Source organism: Anomaloglossus baeobatrachus, chromosome 6, assembly GCF_048569485.1.
Source record: "Anomaloglossus baeobatrachus isolate aAnoBae1 chromosome 6, aAnoBae1.hap1, whole genome shotgun sequence".
NCBI lineage: Eukaryota > Metazoa > Chordata > Amphibia > Anura > Aromobatidae > Anomaloglossus > Anomaloglossus baeobatrachus.
This window is the reverse complement of record NC_134358.1, coordinates 109,593,836-109,613,808: the sequence shown is the minus strand read 5'-3', so window position 1 is coordinate 109,613,808 and position 19,973 is coordinate 109,593,836. Positions and strand designations below refer to the sequence as shown.

Sequence of the window (19,973 nt, the reverse complement as noted above, 5' to 3'; positions counted from 1 at the left end):
ATGAGCTTGTGTTCTGATGTATGTGAGTGTTGACCAAATGCAGGGGCCGACGGCGTGCAGCATACCTACTAGGAGATCCCAGGGAGATCACAGGGAGGAATGATGTGGAATCTGATGTGTGTGTCTGTGTCTATTAGAGTTGAGAGCGGTTCGCGGTTCGAGGTTCTCCAGTTCGCAGCTCGAGTGATTTTTGGGGGTGTTCTAGATAGAACTAGAACTCGAGCTTTTTGCTAAAGCTCGATAGTTCTAGATACTTTCGAGATCGGTTCTAGCAGCAAAAAGCAGGGCTTTTTACAGCTACAGTGTGCAGGAGCCATCGCTGGCAGCCTGCCAGAAGCTGGTAACCAAGATAAACATCGGGTATCCAAGCAAAGCGCTTTGGTTAGTAACCCGATGTTTATCCTAGTTACGTGCAGGAAGCCCTCACTTCCCCGCTCAGCTCGCTCCGCCCCCTCCTGCACGCGGCATGTACACATACATACACACACACGTCCCCAGCCATGCAGTCCACGACACTAACGTCCTCCTGGCACTCTGCACACATGGTACCGCTCGGCTTACCTGCGGTGATGAAGTCCCGACCTCAGCGCTGTCACTGTCCTCCATGACCGCCGCTTGTCACATCACCTTCTCTCGTTTCCGACCCGAGACTGACTAGCGGTGACGTCACGGGCCTCTCGCGATACTTGGCTGTGAAGGCGGCGGTCATTGAACTCAGTGACAGGTGCTGTCAGCAGTGCAGGAGATCAGCGCAGGTAATGTACCTCGCTGACAGCAGCACTTGTCATCCTCTGCAGTGACCTGGGCTGACCCATTGATGTTAGCTCAGGTCACTGCACTGCTCTCCCAGCCAATGGGGAACATCCTGCTCTTCATTTACTGGGACAGTGTGGATCGTCATGGCAACACCTTGGATTACACCAGGCCTGGATTTGTTTTTCTTTCTAATAAATTGGTTAAAGAGGGAATGTATTGGGGAGTATTTTTTCAAATAAAATGTGTTTGTTGTCTATTTTTTTTTATTACTGACTGGGTTGGTGATGTCGGGTATCTGATAGACGCCTTACCTCACCAACCCCAGGGCTTGATGCCAGGTGACATTACACATCTGGTATTAACCCCATATATTACCTTGTTTGTCACCGCACCAGGGCGCGGGATGAGCTGGGGCGAAGCACCAGGATTGGCACATCTAATGGATGCGCCACTTCTGGGGCGGCTGTGGCCTGCTATTTTTAGGCTGGGGAGAGTCCAATTACCATGGACCTCCCTAGTCTGAGAATATCAGACCCCAGCTGTCTGCTTTACCTTGGCTGGTGATCCAATTTTGGGGGGACCCCTACGTGTTTTTTTTAATTATTTATTTAATTTAAAATAACAGCGTGGGGTGCCCTCAGTTTTGGATTACTAGCCAAGGTGAGGTTGCCAGCTGTGGTCTGCAGGCTGCAGCCGTCTGCTTTACCCTAGCTGGCTACAAAAATAGGGGGAACCCTACGTCATTTTTTTTTTTCATTTTTTTGGCTAAATACAAAGCTAAGCATAAGCACCCCTTAGTGCCACATGAAAGGCACCAAAGGGTGCAAAATTACAAAATGCAGGAGAGTGGGACATTATGTGTCTTTCTGCCATTATAACGACAGAAAAGACTGATATGAAGTGCACAAGCACAAGAAAACCACCAGAGCGCTCTACGCTGTGAAAAGCAGTAGAAAATGGCACTGGAGGGAACATGTGACCGCCTCATGTAGGATGAAGCTATGGATCCTGGGTAAATTTATGCATTTACCCTCCTTCAGTTTTTTTGCAGTACACAAAAAAAACGGAGGGCACACGGATGACAAACAGATGACATACGGACCGTCTACGGAACGGAAACGGATGCCACATGGACGCACCCGTGAAAAAAAACGGACTGTTTTTTGCAGACCGCAAAAATGGATTGGTCGTGTTAATGTAGCCTTATTCTGATCTGCAGTTTATAAACAGCAGGCAGAAATAAGTGAATAACACCCCCCAGCGTCAGAAAATCTCCGGGGTTTCAGGGCTAGCTGAGACCCTGGAGATCATGATTCAGGACGGTTTTTCCGGTCTCTGCTCACGTGATCACAGGTATACACCGTACACCGATGATCACATTACAGTAAATGACAGCGCCTGTAAAAAATTATTTATCTCCCATCTGGCATGAACAAACATGATAAATCTCCTCCCCGGTCACCTCCGGTCCCCCGGTGTCGCCAAAGTGCCCCCCCTGATGCCCTCCCAGAAATCCAAGATGGCCGCGCGCACAGCAGCGCGCCGGCCGCATTCACCCTACTCCTCTGATTTCTGTCGTGTGTGCCATGACACATGCGACAGAAAACTCCTCCCCAGGCCCTGCCAGGTCACCCCCTATAACCCCACCGGTGTTCCCCGGTGTCCCACGGTACCTGTGCAGCGTTGATCCCCCCACGGCCCTCTCCTTCACAATAGACGCTGCCGCATGCACAGAGCGGCTGTCAGCTCAGCTTCCTGTGTTCAGACACAAAGAGTGGTGGTTATGCATCTGTAACCTAAGTGGGCGGCACGGTGGCTCAGTGGTTAGCACTGCAGTCTTGCAGTGCTGAGGTCTTGGGTTCAATTCTCACCAAGGACACCATCTGCAAGGAGTTTGTATGTTCTCCCCGTGTTTGCGTGGGTTTCCTCCGGGTACTCCGATTTCCTCCCACACTCCAAAGACATACAGCGCTATGGAATTAATAACGCTATATAAATGAATAAATTATTGTTATTACTGCAATGCCCTGCTCATGAGGTAAGGAACATAATTGATCAGGAGAGCTATATACTACATTTCCAAATGGAGGGATTTGCTTTTATAGTTTCCCTGCTGAACGACTACCAAACATGAGAGTCCGTTATACGCCACAAGAAAACACATCTAAATAGCGAGCTCTGTTGTTAAGTATTCATTCAGCTGGATAACTGGACTTAAAGGGGTATTCCATCTCCAAGATCCTATCCCCAATATATAGTAGGTGGAATAGCAATAATATCAGCAAATCCCAATATTTGGAATTGTAGAATAGTTCTCCTGATTAGGCATACCCTTACCTCATGAGCAGGGCATTGCAGCTTTGGTAGCAACCATTACGACATGGACTCTGCTGCTGTGGACCCGGGGAGAGTGAGTGCAGATTCATTGCACCCACACTCCTCACATGAAGGGTCCGCACTCCTAGAAAATGGGGGATACGTTCCCTGAGTGTCTCCCCCCCATATTCTAGACGGTCCAGAGTCGTCGTGGGACCCCTTTATTTTTTTTCTGACAATAAATTGGTGAAAGAGGAAATGTTTTGGGGACTGTTTTTTCAAATAAATTTCTTTTATCGATTTTTTTTTTTTTGTTAGTACTGACAGTTTATGATGTTGGGTATCTAATAGACGCCATGACATCACAAACTGCTGGGCTTGATCTCAGATGACTTTACAGCTAGTATCAACCCGATTTATTAGCCTGTTTGCCACTGCACCAGGGCACGGGATGAGCTGGGGTGAAGCGCCAGGATTGGCGCATCTAGTGGATGCGCCCCGTCTGGGGTGCCTGCGGCCTGCTATTTTTAGGCTGTGAAGGCCCAATAACTATGGACCTTCCCACCCTGAGAATACCAGACCACAGCTGTCCGCTTTACCTTGGCTGGTGATCCAATTTGGGGGGGACCCTACTTTTATTGTGTAATTATTAATATTTATAAAATAATTATAAAAAAAGAGCCTGGGGGGACCTCCACATTGGATCCCCAACCACGGTAAAGCTGCCATCTGTGGTTTTCAGGCTACAGCCGTCTGCTTTACCCTAGCTGGCTATCAAAAATGGGGGGACCCAACGTCATTTTTTTTTTAACTATTTTTTAAGTAGAAAAAATTAATGGGCTTCCCTGTATTTTGATTGCCAACCAAGGTAACGGCAGGCAGATGGGGGTGGCAACCCATAGCTGTCTGCTTTATCTGCGCTGAGAATCAAAAATACCACGGAGCGCTACATCTTTTTTTTAAAGATTTATTTTTACAGCACTGTGATGTCCAGCAATCAAAATACAGGGAAGCCCATTTTGTTTTTAGTTATTTAAATAAATAATTAAAAAAAATATATATGGGCTCCCGCTGCATTTTTTGTATTGCTAGCTAAGGGTAATCCAAGCAGCTACTGGCTGCTAACCCCCACTGCTTGGTGTTACCTTCACTGGCAATGGAAAATCCAGGGAACCATTTTTTATTTTTTTTGCCAAAAAACTACAAAAAAAGGACGTGAGCTTCGCCATATTTTTGTATGCTAGCCAGGTATAGCAGGCAGGTGCTGGAAGAGTTGGATACAGTGCCAGAAGATGGCGCTTCTATGAAAATGCCATTTTCTGAGGCGGCTGCAGACTGCAATTCGCAGCAGTGGGGCCCAGAAAGCTCAGGCCAACCTGTGCTGCGGATTCCAATCCCCAGCTGCCTAGTTGTACCTGGCTGGACACAACTATTCCAACAGCCCTGGAGCCGGGTGGCTTGTTGGGTAATCATGAGTTAATACTGGCTTTGTTTTTCTAGCCAGTATTAAGCCAGAGATTCTTAATGTCAGGCACGTTTGACCCGGCCATTAAGAATCTCCAATAAAGGGTTAAAAAAAAGACACCACACAGAGAAAAAATACTTTAATAGAAATAAATACACAGACACATTAGAGACTCCATCTTTATTACCCCCTGTCAGCCCTCCACGATCTATGGTCTTCTGTCTTTCTCGTTCAACAAATGCAGCTCTGCTACATCACTGCTGCATGGGGAAAGACGCTGCTTCCCGTGCAGCCTTCACTCCGTGAAGGCTGCACGGGAAGCAGCGTGCAGCCTTCACTCCGTGAGAGATCAGTGCTGCTAGCGGTAACAGCGGTAACGCTGACAGATGCGTTACCATAGCAACGGTGCTCCCGGAGCCGTGGTTAGTGGTGACGTCACCGCTAACTGCGTTGCTATGGCAACGGTGATCTCCGTTAATGACCGGCTGTGTCAGCCGGTCCCTAACGGAACGGGGAGTTGACCGTGTGCTAGAACATGTCGCCGGTACACGGCGATACACAAATGTGCACCGTGTACCGGAGTACACATCATAGTCATGTGACCAGTCTGTAGCCAATGAGATAATAGCCACGTGACTGGTCACATGGCTATTTTGACGTCACGATAGGTCCTGCATCACTGCTGGCAGTGCTGGTCACCGGGAGGATTCAGCGATCATCGGATGGAATAGCGGCAGGAGACAGAGTGCAGGAGGGATCGCGGGGACCGGTAAGTGTTATGGCAATGTTTATTAACTGTATGTGTACATTTATAATGCATTTTTATGTGTTTGTGATTGCCTCCCATTATATCCTATTGGTTCGAGTTTGGTTCGTCGAACGTTCGCCGAACCGAACTCGAACGAGACCTCCGTTCGGCGAACCACGGCCAGTTCGCTCATCTCTAGTGTCTATATGATTGTGTGTATATGTACGTATCTGATGTGTGAGTGTCGTCCAGACACAGGGGAGGTTGGTGTGTAGGATACCTGCTGGGAGATCACAGGGAGATCTGGGAGATTCACAGATGCTCGGGGCTGGTAAGTATGACAATCTTGAGAAGGGGGGGGTCTGCTTTTTGTGGGGGTAAACTAACCCCCCATTCATGTCTTCTCGAGAATAAGACATCCCTTGATAGTAAAACCTAGTGCTTTTTTCAGGGCAAAAAAAAATATAACACAGTGTATTTTTTGGGGGGAAACAGGCTAGTAGCACCACCTTTGGCAAGTATCACAGCTTGCAGTCTCTTTTTGAAGACAGCTGAGAGTCTTTCAATTCTTGTTTGAGGGATATTCATCCATGCTTCCTTGGGAAAAGTCTTCCAGTTCTGTGAGATTCCTGGGTCGTCCTGCATGCACTGCTCTTTTGAGGTCTAGCCACAGATTTTTCAATGATGTTCAGATCAGGGGACTGTGAGAGCCATTGTAAAACCTTCATCTTGCACCTTTTGAGGTAGACTACTGTGGATTTTGATGTGTGTTTAGGACTATCACTGTGGTCCTTGGGAATCTGGCAAGGCCAAGGGGCCACAGGTTCCCCATTTCTGCCCTAGATAGCAGGAATATTCCATACCAGTCTATGTTTTAAAAAAATAAATAAAAAATGAACCCACCCACTTAATTACATACTGTATGTAGCAATTATTATCTATATAGATTCTATGCTATGATCTTAACATTGTACCATGAGCTCTGTGATATAAGTGTAGCTGGGCCGTTCTAACAGAGATCATACAGTATGAACAGATCAATAAGCAAAAAAGTGAAGCTGTATTAATGAGGTAGCACAGCCTTTTTTTAAGTATAACACAACTTCAGCGACTTCATCTGTGACTTCTTAATACAGGGGTGCACTGCCCATAGCCACAGACCATGCAGCCGCTATGTGGCCTGTGAGCTGGGGAACCTGGCAGCTGAGTGGCACCACCCACCCCAACCTCCCCCACCTGTCATTGCAATTTTAACTTTAGAGAAGCAGATACCATTAAATAGCATGGTGCAGCAAGAAGCTGTCAGCCTACAGGTGCACCCCTCTGCCTGTGCGTCTGAGTGATTCAATGCAGTAGGCACAATGACGTCATTATATCGTGTCTCCTGTGAAGAGTAAAGTGGGCTTTACATGCTGTGATATTGCTAGCGATGTCGCGAGCGACAGCACATGCCCACGTCGGTGGCGCGTCAGCAAACAATATCGCTACGGCAGTGTCACACGCAATTACCTGTTCACCGACGTCACTGTGGCCGCCGAACAATCTCTCCTTTAAGGGGGAGGTTCGTTCGGCGTTAAAGCGGCATCACTAAGCGGTCACCCAATAGAAGCGGAGGGGCGGAGATGAGCGGCCGGAACATCCCGCCCGCCTCCTTCCTTCCTCATTGCCAGTGGCCGTAGGTATGATGTTGTTCCTCGTTCCTGCGTTGTCACACATAACGATGTGTGCTGCCGCAGGAACGACAAACAGCCTGCGTTCCACACGAGGAACTATTTTTTAAAAATGAACGATGTGTACACGACGAACGATTTGACACCTTTTTGCGATCGTTACTGATCGCAAAAAGGTGTCACGCACAACGACATCGCTAACGAGGCCAGATATGCGTCACCAACACCATGACCCCGACGATATCTCGTTAGCGATATCGTTGTGTGAAAATGGGCCTTAAGTCTCAGTCAGTACATTGCACTGAACAGAGTAGACATCGGGGGAACAGCATAAGGTAAGCGCTCCAGGTTAAAAACGTCTTTATTCACTCTCTTTATTGGAATTTCTACAATTGCTAGAGCACCTTTTCTGGGCATAAAACAAGGACTTTTAAAGGCAGCTGTTATTATCCTGCTTGTATTTGTCAACATTTAAACATTGCAGACGATCACCATTGTTGGATGTAGATCTTAGTAGACCAGGGTTAACTGTAATGGCTATGGAAGAGAGTATAGCCACTTTAAACCTAGCCTAACTAGAATGTATTGATTAACCTTTTTGATCTTTAAACAAGTTTTCTTATTTTTATTTACTTAATATGGATAGTATTGCCATGTTTTCTTTTTCCTGAACCAGAATATTAAATTCGGTAAAAGAAAAGGGCAACCTCTGTAGTCAGCTCACCCAAAGGGATCTATGGCAGAGACACTGTGGTACATTAGGAGTATGAAGAAAATTAGGATATCCACCAGCTGAGTCTTCTATAGAAATCCATATATTTATTAACAAAGATGTTAAAAAATCCCCAAAAAAGCAAACCTCTCCACCAGTCATAGCAAACGCATTTCGGACGTAAGACCTTAATAATTGTAATTGCATATTATATTATTGCAACTGATATAATTGTTGGACAAACCAAATATATATCTGACAAATACATTTAATCTATGAATTTAAGGTTATTTATGGATCATCTTTGGACCCGTGTTAAACATATTTTTATGTGCCAAGAATGAGAACTATGGAATGACATTTTTGGAACATATGGCTTGAACCTTCACATGGCTATTGTACAACATTAGTACTGGGTAACCCTACTTAAATATGAGATTTCTGTTAATAACATTAATGTATATGATAAAGCATTGACTAAGTTATTTTTTTAGTTAATGGGTTAAGTTTTTTCCACATCTGTAATAGATATATGATCGGGTAATCTGTAAGAACACCAAAAGGTCAAGCCAAGCTGTTAATGTTCTACAAAACCAGAGCCCTTGTTTTTACACCTCCTATTAAGCTCAATTTTGTGGACAAATACTTTTTCAAGTTACAGAAACTGCTGAAGAGGTGAGAAAAATGTCTCTGAGGCCAAGAGGACAGGTCTGCTGTAACCAACAAGGGCCAAAATAAGTATAAAACAAAACCTCTTCTAGAATCGGGGGGGAGTCGAATCAACGAGCGGGAAATTGCATAAGCAAATATTTATTGGTAATAGAACTAGAGAACATACTTTTAGTAGATACTACCTTTCCAAGTATAAGGGCTACACTGGATGCATTGATGTTGTATTTCACTTGAATGTAATGCCTTGGCTGAACCTCTCACAAAATCCTTTTTTATTATTTATGTATATTTTATAAAGCAAGGGTTCAAGTCAACTGGAAAATTAGATTGTTTCCCAAACTTTTGGGGAAGAGGCACAAGTATGCATTTTAGATGGCAAGACATTTCCATATCATTACATGGTACATGCCTACATAATATACCAGATATGCTTCTATATAAGAATGTTGACTACACAGGTTAACATCTATCTGCTTTTTATGGGGTATCACAAAAACTTCTGTGTCAGCAGAATTGTAAGGTGGTGTCAATTTTAGCAAATTATTTTGGGATTTTTTTTTTAATCAATATATTGTGATTTGAACAATTTATCACCAAAATATTTTCTTTGTCTATGATACATCATGAATCATTGTCTAAGTCAAAGGAAATTCATTTTGAATTTTTTTATCCACTTGTAGATTTGTATTTTTTCTGTTTTCCTTGGTATTTTCTTTGATATGATAAATCCTAGATAAACTCTCTAATACTAGACATAAGGGGATCGATCCACAGAGGATCAAGTTTCATGTTTATTTCCAGAAACTTGTGTGGGTTTTTTTGTGTGAATTTGAACATTTTGAGATTCCCTTTGCTGTTCGCAAAACAAAAATAAACTTGCCTGGCATCATTTCCATCACTGCCGAAGCATCAAGGAGTGGACTAACAAGTTTTTGTTTTTTTTCGTGGCTGTGCGAGCTTCCCCATAATGTACTGTAGCTAGGACATCTTATGTATTATATTATCATACCTTGTACAGTGGTGGTCAATACCTAGGACAACACAGATCAGCAGTTCCCAGAGGAGCACCGTTTGTATTGCTCTATAGGCCAGGACTTATGGCATTATTCAGGTCTATGAGGCTACTGTGCACCATAAGGTCCCCTTCCCAGGCCTCCCTGCTGCTTGATATACTGTCCTCTAATTTCCATTGCATCTCCAGCCAATTCGCAATAGGCCAGGATTTCGGTTGTGTCCATGCTGGAGCTTCCTTAACACAGTAAGGTTGTGAAGTGATGACTACAATCTTATATTGTATATGGAACTTTGGCCTGGATGCAAAGGCAGAAAGAAGAGAACTGACCGGTCATTGGTGAGGTCATTTATGTTTAGGCTTTTTTATTTATTTTTTTTTGAACATCCAATGTTTACAACTAGGGGTCATAAGTAAGTTAGGTACCGGTACTCGCAAATCAGGAAAGCTCCTTAATGAGTTTCCCGAAAATTAAATTTGGGGAAAAATTCAAGGGAACCGTTGAATTTGAATCTCAAAAATCCACTTATCTCTACCTAGAACATAGAATGATAATTGGATGTGGTACATTTTAATTGACCTTGTAGAGTTTTGTGGGTTCATTAGAAAACTGATTAAATTGATGGGTGTGCCTCTTTTTTTCTCCATTTCCTTCTACATATTTTCCACTTTTTTTGTTTCTCTGAACACTGATATTTTGACAAAAAAAGAGTACATTTATAACTTTAGAGATCATTTCTGTGAATTAGCACAAGATAAGTAAAACAATAGGAAAATAATTTATTGTATGTGGTGTGGATATTGAATTTTGCACCTTTTTTTGCTAAAACATTTATAAAATAGTTGTAAATGTTTAAAATAAAGTTTTGAAATGACTAAATATACATTATTGCAAAAACATTTAGTATTCAATGAAATCACAGATCAGATAAATTAAAGATTCAAATTGAAAATCTTTACTAATATAAATTGCCTTATCTAAATGATGTATGATGTAGCAACACAATGGTTAATGCAAACCAAAATTATCAACCTATTGAGATTAGATACCATATCACCCTAAAATTCATTGAACAAAAAAATAATTGTTGGTGTATCCAATTAGCATGAAATTTACTGTATCTCACTAGCAACTCATGGGACTCAGTTGTGTGTATAGTCCCCATGGATTTTATATACCTCTTACATGCGAGCATGCTCCTGAAAAGACGATGGATGGTGTCCTGGATCAAAGCATAAGTCAGCTTCTAGTCCGTCTGTCACTATTGGCAGTGTAAGATGCACTGAAACATAATGTCCCAGAGGTTTTGAAATTGTAATCAGAGCTGGGGAACATGAGGACCCCTAAATGCAATTAATTCCTTTGTTATCCTTAGTAGAAATTGTCCTGCATTAGAAGGAATCCAGGGCCCTCCAAAGTTATGCTTTCCAGAAAATGACTGTCTCGTTGCCGAACTGGTCATGCTGGATGATGATGCAGACAGGATAACATTCACCATGGTATCTACCAACTCTTTCACGTCTGTCACATGTGCTCAATGCAAACCTGCTCTCATCTGTGAAAAGAACTTGATGCTAATGCCACTTCTTACATCCCACCACTGGATATTGGACCTTCATATCACCCTCAAGGAGTCTGTTTCTGACATTTTGGTCAAAAACATGCACACCAATAGGCCCATATTCTGGTAACCACACCATGCCTTTTAGACTCGGTTAGAAAACACCACAAGCTTTGTCATGACAGCATGTATATATGTATATCTAGGAGGCGATGGACTAAATGTATAACCTAGATAGGCAGCAAGTACCACCTCATTTTACCAATACTGACTAGGGATGAGTGAACCCAAAAGGTAAAATTCAGAATTCGTACTGGACACCAGGTGTCTAAGAGACTCGGAACACAGACTTTAAAAAAAAAAGTACATTCTAATTCAGAGTTTGGGTACTGTTCATATGCTAATAAAGTGTGTTGAAAGGCTGCAGGTCAGTCAATCAACAAGCTTTATTGCTTGCGGACGATGACTGTACGCTGTTGTGAACATTAAAGGATTTATTTTTTTTTTTTACATGGGCTCCCATCTATTTTTGATAACCAGCACAGGTAAAGCAGACAGTTGGGGGCTCCAACCCTCAGCTGTCAGCTTTACCTTTTCTGGATATTAAAAACAAAGGGGTTACTGCGCTGTTTTTTGAAATTTATTTAAAAAGTTTAAAAAAAATCGGAGTGGGGTTACTCCTACTTTTGTTAACCAGCCAAGGTAAAGCAGAGAGTTGGAGGCTGCTATTATCAGGCTGGGAAGGTCCATGGTTGTTTGGCTATTTTAAGCCTAAAAATAGTAGCCTGGAGCCACCCCCAAAGTGGCATATCCATTAGGTGCACCTATTCTGGCTCTGTACCCAGCTCTTCCCAATTGCCCTGGTGTGGTGGCAATTGGGGTAATACTTTTGGGGGATGATGTCAGCTGTGAATTAATAGATGGCATCCAGCCCAGGGATTAATAATGGATAGGTGTCTATCAGACACCATCCATTTCTATCCCGGTAAGTGTAAAGCTAAAAAAAAAGTCGACACATACTGGAAAAAAATTGTTTATTTGAATAAACACTTCCTCATTCACCAATTTATTGAATCAAAAAAATCCTGGAGGTTTCAATGGTGTAATGTCTCAAGACACTCAACGATTGGCATGGAGCTTCATTCTCAGAACGAGACTGAATAGGCCATTCCTGGTCAGCAGCAGCCCGGAATGTCTCACCTTCCACTGACAAGCAAAGATCTATGGAGCCTCGTTCTGAGAACATTCTCAGAATGAAGCTCCATAGGCATTGATGGGCATCATGGGACATTACATCATTGGATTATGTCAGAACTTCCAGGATTTTTTTTTTAATTAATAATTGTTGTACTATGGAGTTTAGAGAGGTCCTTATTCCCCAATTGGATTTGAGGAAAACTTTGAGGATTTTTTTCATATTCAGTAAATTGTTTAATGAGGGACTATGGCGGAGTGTTTATTCTAATAAACTATTTTTTTTCCCGTGTGTGTGTGTTTTATACGTCTTTTTTTTTTTTACTTTACACTTACTGGGTTAGTAATGAGGATATCTGAAGCATGACGGACCAATATTAACACCTGGGCTTGATGCCAGCTGTTAGTTCATAGCTGATATTAACTTCAAAATTATTGCCCCAATTTCCACTGTATCAGGAAAATCGGGAAGAACGTGGCAAAGTGCCAGAAAAAAACAACAAGGGCTCCCCTTTATTTTTGATACGCAGCCAAGTTAAAGCAGATAGCTGAGGGTTGCAGTCCGCAGTTGTCTGCTTTACATGTGTTGGTTATCTAAAATACTTGGGACCCTTTTCTTTAATTTAGTCCCGATCCACATTTGTTTACAGGGCAAGTACCCAATTTTTCTTTTTTTTGCAGTCCCATAACCCTTAGGGTATGTGCGCATGTCTGCGTTCTATTTCGCAGCGTTTAAGTCACTGTATGTGCATTTCAAAACGCAGCCGAAAAGCTGCATTTTGAAAGCATTGTGCATGCAGAATTCATGTGTTATGGATGCTTGCTCTGCCATAGACAGAGTGGGAAAAGCATCCAGAACGCACAAAAGAAGTGACATGTTGCTTTTTAGAACGCAGAGTTTTGGCAAAATATTTCAGAAGCCAAATCGCTACGTTCTAAAACGCAACGTGCGGATGGATTATGCACAATCTTCATAGATTGTGTGGGGGACGCAGGACACATGCTTTTACGCTGCGGTGCAAAACGCAGCGTAAAAGCATGAAAAAAGCACACGTGCGCACACAGCCTATCTATTACCATTTAAAAGCACAGAAGTCCAGATCTTCATTGACTTATATGGGTTTTGGGGTCCGAGGTAAAGTCTAGATCCCAAACCGAACTTTTAACTAAAGTCCAGGTGAAACCAAACGTCCATGTATCCGCTCATCCCTAGTAAAAGACACTAAAGTACAGAGAGTTGTTATTAACCAGTTGGGAGCAATCGGAGAAGTTTAAAGCTTTTTTCTGAGCATACACAGAGTAAGATCACATTTCAAAGGACAAAAAGCCCCATTATTGTGAGATACAAGGGTAGCTGGAACTGTTAACATATAATGACATCTAACAGAACTTGGAGGGCACACTGAGTGCTGGCAGTAAAGTATGCCATTATACACCAGCACTGTTTTATTTCCGTTAATCTTTTCTTTTAACTTGAGGCGCTGACATTGTCTATCAAGAATAAAGAGGAGTTTCTAATTTTGGAGCACAGGAAGCCAAGAGTTCTAGAATAATGTCTGTGAGGCTGATAATATTAGCAGCATTTTCTGGCCTACTGTTCTAGGGATTTCTACTTCTTACATTTGGATTCGTATCTTTTTGTTATTACATGTGTTACTATATGGATTCAATGTGCAACAAATACAATATGGTAAGAAATGTATATTTTCAAGGTGTTCTCTTGTCAAGCTGTTAAAGATTTTTTTTTCTTTCTTCAACCATTCATTCAAGCATGTTTGTTGTATGTGTCGGGAAAGCACCTGGTGTAAATGCTGAACACCTTCATATGGTGTTGAGATGTGTCAGCAGCATGCTTTTGTTTTGTTTTTTTCCCTGTGTAAGAACACATAATAAATGCTATACTTCTCATATAAAGGCATATAGTAAAAATGTACTTTGAATGGTATATATTTCTCCAATGGGAGCCTATAGATGATGTACACCAACTATATATTTATTTACTGGCATGCATTACAGCTTTCTTTCAAAGATACAGGTATATGTTGGGAAATACTTAAGTTAATGAAAACTAATAAAGGGTAAAAAGTCTTAGATCCTAAAATATACACACAGGCTGATAAATCTAGACGACAAACTCTATGGGCTCCATTGCAGTTCCCACAGTTGTTATTAAAGCTAGCCGTGCTTGGCATTTGAGGCATTTCCTATACAGACTCCGTGATGGCCGATGTCGGCGCTGTCCAGTTGTCGTAGTATGTTCAGGCTTCAGCTGCAGTCTAGTAGAGGTCAACAGAGGATCTCTAAATAGTGTTCTTTGGGTAACTGAAACTTTGGGGTCAGGTTAAGTCCCATAGCTCTTTGAGATTTTTTTTTTGCCAAGAGCCATTTTTTTTCCAGTAAAAATACATCCAATACACTTTATAATCTAAGAAAATCTTACATTGCACTCGGAACAGTGTTATTAAATGACGAAGAGCAGATGGCCACCTTTTTTCTCATCCAGATTCTGGATAAGAGAAAAGCTACAGCATGCTGCAATTGCCAGCAAGAGCTGTGTCACTCTCACCCATACAATTCTATGGGTGCGAGTGAAACATCGCACTGCACTCGGATGATATCTGAGTGCAGTGCGTTAATCACATCAGCTGACAATGGAGGAAATGGGGAGATTAATTCCTCCCTCTCTTTCACAGCTGTTCTGCGATGGCAGGATCGGATCACAGTTGCATGACACTCGGCTCACGCTGGCAGCAGAGCTGGAACCAAGGGTCATTAGCATATCCCATTGGATGCCATATGATCATGTGATTCCAACCTAAAGTTGACTATTGCACAAGTAAATGTTGAACTTATTTGTATCATTTCAGCACAATATTTTACCCCCTTTATTTTGTGTGTTTAAGATATGGGATGTAGAATTAGAAAGATCTGCTGAAGCATGGGCTGAAACTTGTCTATGGGAACATGGTCCTGCAAATTTGCTTCCATCAATTGGACAGAATTTGGGTGCCCACTGGGGAAGGTAAGACAAATATTTCAGATTTTAGAAAGAAAAAAACAAAAAAAACAACCTCCATATATGAAAATTGAAGATATTATGTTGTACTTCATATACAGGTTCAGGCCGCCTACTTACCATGTCCAGGCTTGGTACGATGAAGTCAGAGATTATACATTTCCATACCCACAAGAGTGTAACCCTCACTGTCCATTCAGGTGTTCCGGGCCAGTGTGCACTCATTATACACAGGTATGTTTTATATCAACCACAACTAAATTATATATATATACTAGAAGGTGGCCCGATTCTACGCATCGGGTATTCTAGAATTTACGTATTGTGTAGTTCATGTATGATTTTTGTTATAGATATAGATAGATATATATATATATATAGAGAGAGAGAGATGTTGTTGTGTGTAGTTACCAAGTGTTTGTGTAGGGCGCTGTACATGTTCTGGGTGTTGTCTGGGTGTGGCGGGGGGGAGAGCGGTGTTCTATGTGTGTGCTTGTTTGTGGAGCGCTGTGTGTCTGTCGCATTGTGTGTGTGTGTGTTGCGCGGTTTGTGTGGGTGTGGTGTGTTTTGGGGGGAGGTATGTTTTGTGCAATGTGTGTGTTGTGCGGTATGTGCGTATATTTATGTATGCCGCGGTGTTTGTGTGTTGTGTGTGTGCAGCGTTGTCTGTGTGTGTGGGTGTCTGTGTATGGCGGTGTTTGTGGTTCCCTGTGTGTGTGTGTGTGTGTGTTGGGGGGAGGTGTGCACCTCCCATCGTGCTCCATCCCCCATGCTGCGCACCCCCCATAGTGCCCCATCCCCTATGCTGCGCATTCCCTATTGTGCTCCATCCCCCATGCTGCGCACCCCCCATCGTGCTCCATCCCCCATGCTGCGCACTCCCCATCGTGCTCCATCCTACATGCTGCGCACTCCCCATCGTGCTCCATCCTCCATGCTGCGCACTCCCCATCATGCTCCATCCCCCATGCTGCGCACCCCCCATCGTGCTACTTCCCCCATGCTGCGCACCCCCCATCGTGCTCCATCCGGCATGCTGCGCACTCCCCATCGTGCTACATCCCCCATGCTGCGCACTCCCCATCGTGCTACATCCCCCATGCTGCGCACTCCCCATCGTGCTACATCCCCCATCGTGCTACATCCCCCATCGTACTACATCCCCCATGCTGCGCATTCCCCATTGTGCTCCATCCCCCATGCTGCGCACCCCCCATCGTGCTCCATCCCCCATGCTGCGCACTCCCCATCGTGCTCCATCCTCCACGCTGCGCACTCCCCATCGTGCTCCATCCTCCATGCTGCGCTCCCCCCATCGTGCTACATCCCCCATGCTGCGCACCCCCCATCGTGCTCCATCCGCCATGCTGCGCACTCCCTATCGTGCTACATCCCCCATGCTGCGCACTCCCCATCGTGCTACATCCCCCATGCTGCGCACCCCCCATCGTGCTACATCCCCCATCGTACTACATCCCCCATGCTGCGCACTCCCCATCGTGCTACATCCCCCATGCTGCGCACCCGCCATCGTGCTACATCCCTGATTGCTGCGCACTCCCCATCGTGCTACATCCCCTATGCTGCGCACTCCCCATCGTGCTACATCCCCCATGCTGCGCACTCCCCATCGTGCTACATCCCCCATGCTGCGCATCCCATCGTGCTACATCCCCCATGCTGCGCACCCCCCATCGTGCTACATCCCCCATGCTATAATAGTTCTCCTATTATACTCAGAGAGGAGTATAATAGGAGGACTGTAATAGGAGGAGTAGTCCTGGGGGGAGAGGAGTATAATGCCGGCTCCCTGCACATGTGTACCGGGAGCCGGTGTACGCTGATAACTATGATACACATCGGGTAACTAAGGGACCTTAGTTACCCGATGTGTATAATGATTACCAGCGTTCACGGCCTCCGTCAAGATCCCAGCATCGCAAGGTTATGTCTGGCGCTGCTGGGATCGTGACGGAGCCGGTGTAGAAGCAAGCAATATCCCAGGATGTTGTGAGTGTGTGGATGTGATGTGTGAGGTGTGTGTGAGAGTGAGTGTGATCTGATGTGTGTGTGTGTACTCACCTGGGAGTCGGAGCTCCGTGTCAGTTGGGCCAGAGAGAGCGTGCATTGCATGAGGGGGGTGGGGCCTGCAGAGAGCCGGGGCGAGAGGCCAATCCGTGTGGGGGGGCGGGGCCATGGCGAGCCCAGCGGCCAATCAGCTTTGTGTCACCGTAAGGACACAATTTTGGAGCATGACAGACAGACAGACAGACAGAATAAGGCAATTATATATATATATATATATATATATATATATATATATAAAATCTTTACAAATTGGAGCATATTTACAGCCCAGTAATTGTATTAAAGTAACCACTCAAATCCTTTAAAGGGAATCTGTTACTAAATTTTTGCTACGTCATCTGAGAGCTGCATAATGTAAGGACAGAGACTCCAATTCCATCAATGATAACACTTACTGGGTAGCTTGCTGCAATTCTGAAGTGTACAGGGCAGCACTTTCTGCTCAGATTTAACCAAATGCAGAAAAGTTGATTGGACGGCAATCCATAGTACAGATGGACATTTGCGTCAAAACATACTGCGAAAGCAACACAGGAGGTTTGTAAGGCAAAAAAAGTGGATATTCTGCAATGGCCGAGTCAATCACCAGATCTCAACCCCATCGAGCTGTATTTCATATGCTTAAGACAAAACAAAGATCCACCAACAAGGAACAACTGAAGTCAGCTGCAGTAAAGGCCAGCAAAGCCTCACAAAGGAGGTAACCCAGTGTTTATCTAAAGTCCGGAAGTCATTGTCTGCAAAGGATTCTCTGCAAAGTATTAACAAATTGTAAACAAAAAATACATGGCTAAATTAATACTCTGGGGGAAACACTCCAAATGTTCCCACAGGAGGGGTGCCAACTTCAAACAGAAACAAGATACACAAAGGAGGACAAAGACGGAAATGGCAGTTGAACAATTGCAAACAAGAATTAAGTTTATTGAAAAATATTATCAAGATATTTAATCATTAGTATCAAAACAGTCAATAAATTTGCAAGAATAATAAAATCGAGGTCAAAGAGATGTAGATGGATAACAATGATGAGTACAATGGAGAACACAATTGTAATAAAGCCAGAACACCACCTCTATTAACCTTGCCAAGATGAAAAGAAGGGGGTTTGTGAAAGAAACAGGTAAGTAGCTCTTGTAAAAGGCTGCAGTAAAACAAACACCACGACGATGACCAAAGGCCTGAGGGGCCAATAAACTTTATTCTTGTTTGCAATTGTTCAAGTGCCATTTCCTTCTTTGTCCTCCTTTTTGTATCAAAGTATTAACAAATGTCATTTTATTAATAGTAAAGTACATTTTGTCCAATAACGTTTGAGTATTTGAAATGAGGAAACTTTGTAGAAAAATGGTTGCAATTCCTTAATGATTTACAGGATATTTTTGTTCAATCACTTTAATTAAACCTCAAAGTCTGCATTTCAATTGCATCTCAGATGTTTCATTTTATATAAAAAATATTGTTATGCAGAGGCCACATCACAAAGATTCGGACACTGTCCAAATATATCTGGCCGAACTATATGTATGCAATGCTGATCTGTAGTTTTCTTATAGTAAAATGTTATGAAGAATACCCCCCTTCCCCAAAACATTGGACCATTCATGTGTCCTGAAAGCATGTATTTATACCTTTAGGGGCACTTTGCCCACTACGACATCGCAGGTGCGATGTCGGTGGGGTCAAATCGAAAGTGAAGCACTTCCGGCGTCGCTCTCGACATCATAGTGTGTAAAGCATTTTTGATACGATTAACGAGCACAAAAGCATCATAATCGCATCATCGGTGTAGGCTCGGTCATTTCCATGAATTGGAAAAGACCGATGTTATGATGTTGTTCCTCGTTCCTGCGGCAGCACACATCGATGTGTGTGAAGCCACAGGAGCGAGGAACATCTCCAACCTGCGTCCCGACCGGCTATGCGGAAGGAAGGAGGTGGGCGAAATGTTTACGTCCTGCTCATCTCCGCCCCTCCGCTTCTATTGGCCGCCTGCCATCTGACGGCGCAGGGCAGGTGAGTGCATGTGAAGCTGCCGTAGCGATAATGTTCACGACGGGGGCAGGGACTATTGCGCTCTGCATCGCAGCATCAGCTTGAGATGTCGTAGTGTGCAAAGTGCCCCTTAGTCAATATTTAATTGCCATTAGCAAAATACATAAACTATCATTGGAAGTGTTTTGTCATTAGTGGGGATAACCCAGATGCCCTCTATATGCTGACTGGTTTTACAAAAGTTTATTGGTCTACTATCAACTGACAGGACACATCTGGTCTGCCAAGTGTTCACCCAAAGGGTATTATATGGATTTCTGTGGTTAAAGGAAACCTGATACCTGATTCATGCTGCCCAATCCACGGCCAGCATGAGTCAGGGCCTGGCTGTTTGATTTTAGACAGATATTTTTTTCTCACTAATGGTCTGGCATTCCAGAGACGAAACGTTAAAAGATCTAGCCAGCAAACAAGACTAGTCCCCCTGGTGATGCAGGTAATTGATAGGTCCTTAGAAAATCTCGCATTGCACTCTGACCAATGTTAGTCAATGAGGCAGAGTAGGTGGTCAGATTTTCTTGTATCCAGATTCTGGATGAAAGAAAAGTCGCAACATGCTGCGATTGTATCCTGAAAATGTCTGAGACTCGCCAATACAAGTCAACGGGTGCGAGTAAAAAATGGACATCACACGGATGGCACACGAATAATCCTAGTGACTTACGTTTTTATGGATGCAATTTTATCATGTAGCACAGAACACTGTA

General features: G+C 43.6%; 1 protein-coding gene across 1 annotated transcript in view; it reads left to right on the top strand.

Annotated features, from left to right (window-relative positions):
• Positions 1 to 19,973, top strand: part of CRISPLD1 (cysteine rich secretory protein LCCL domain containing 1) — a 123,272-nt gene that overhangs the window by 27,426 nt on the left and 75,873 nt on the right. The window contains exons 3-4 of the mRNA XM_075316300.1: positions 15,011 to 15,129; positions 15,225 to 15,357. Of these exons, the coding sequence (XP_075172415.1) occupies positions 15,011 to 15,129; positions 15,225 to 15,357 (252 nt within the window). The remainder of the gene's footprint in view (positions 1 to 15,010; positions 15,130 to 15,224; positions 15,358 to 19,973) is intronic.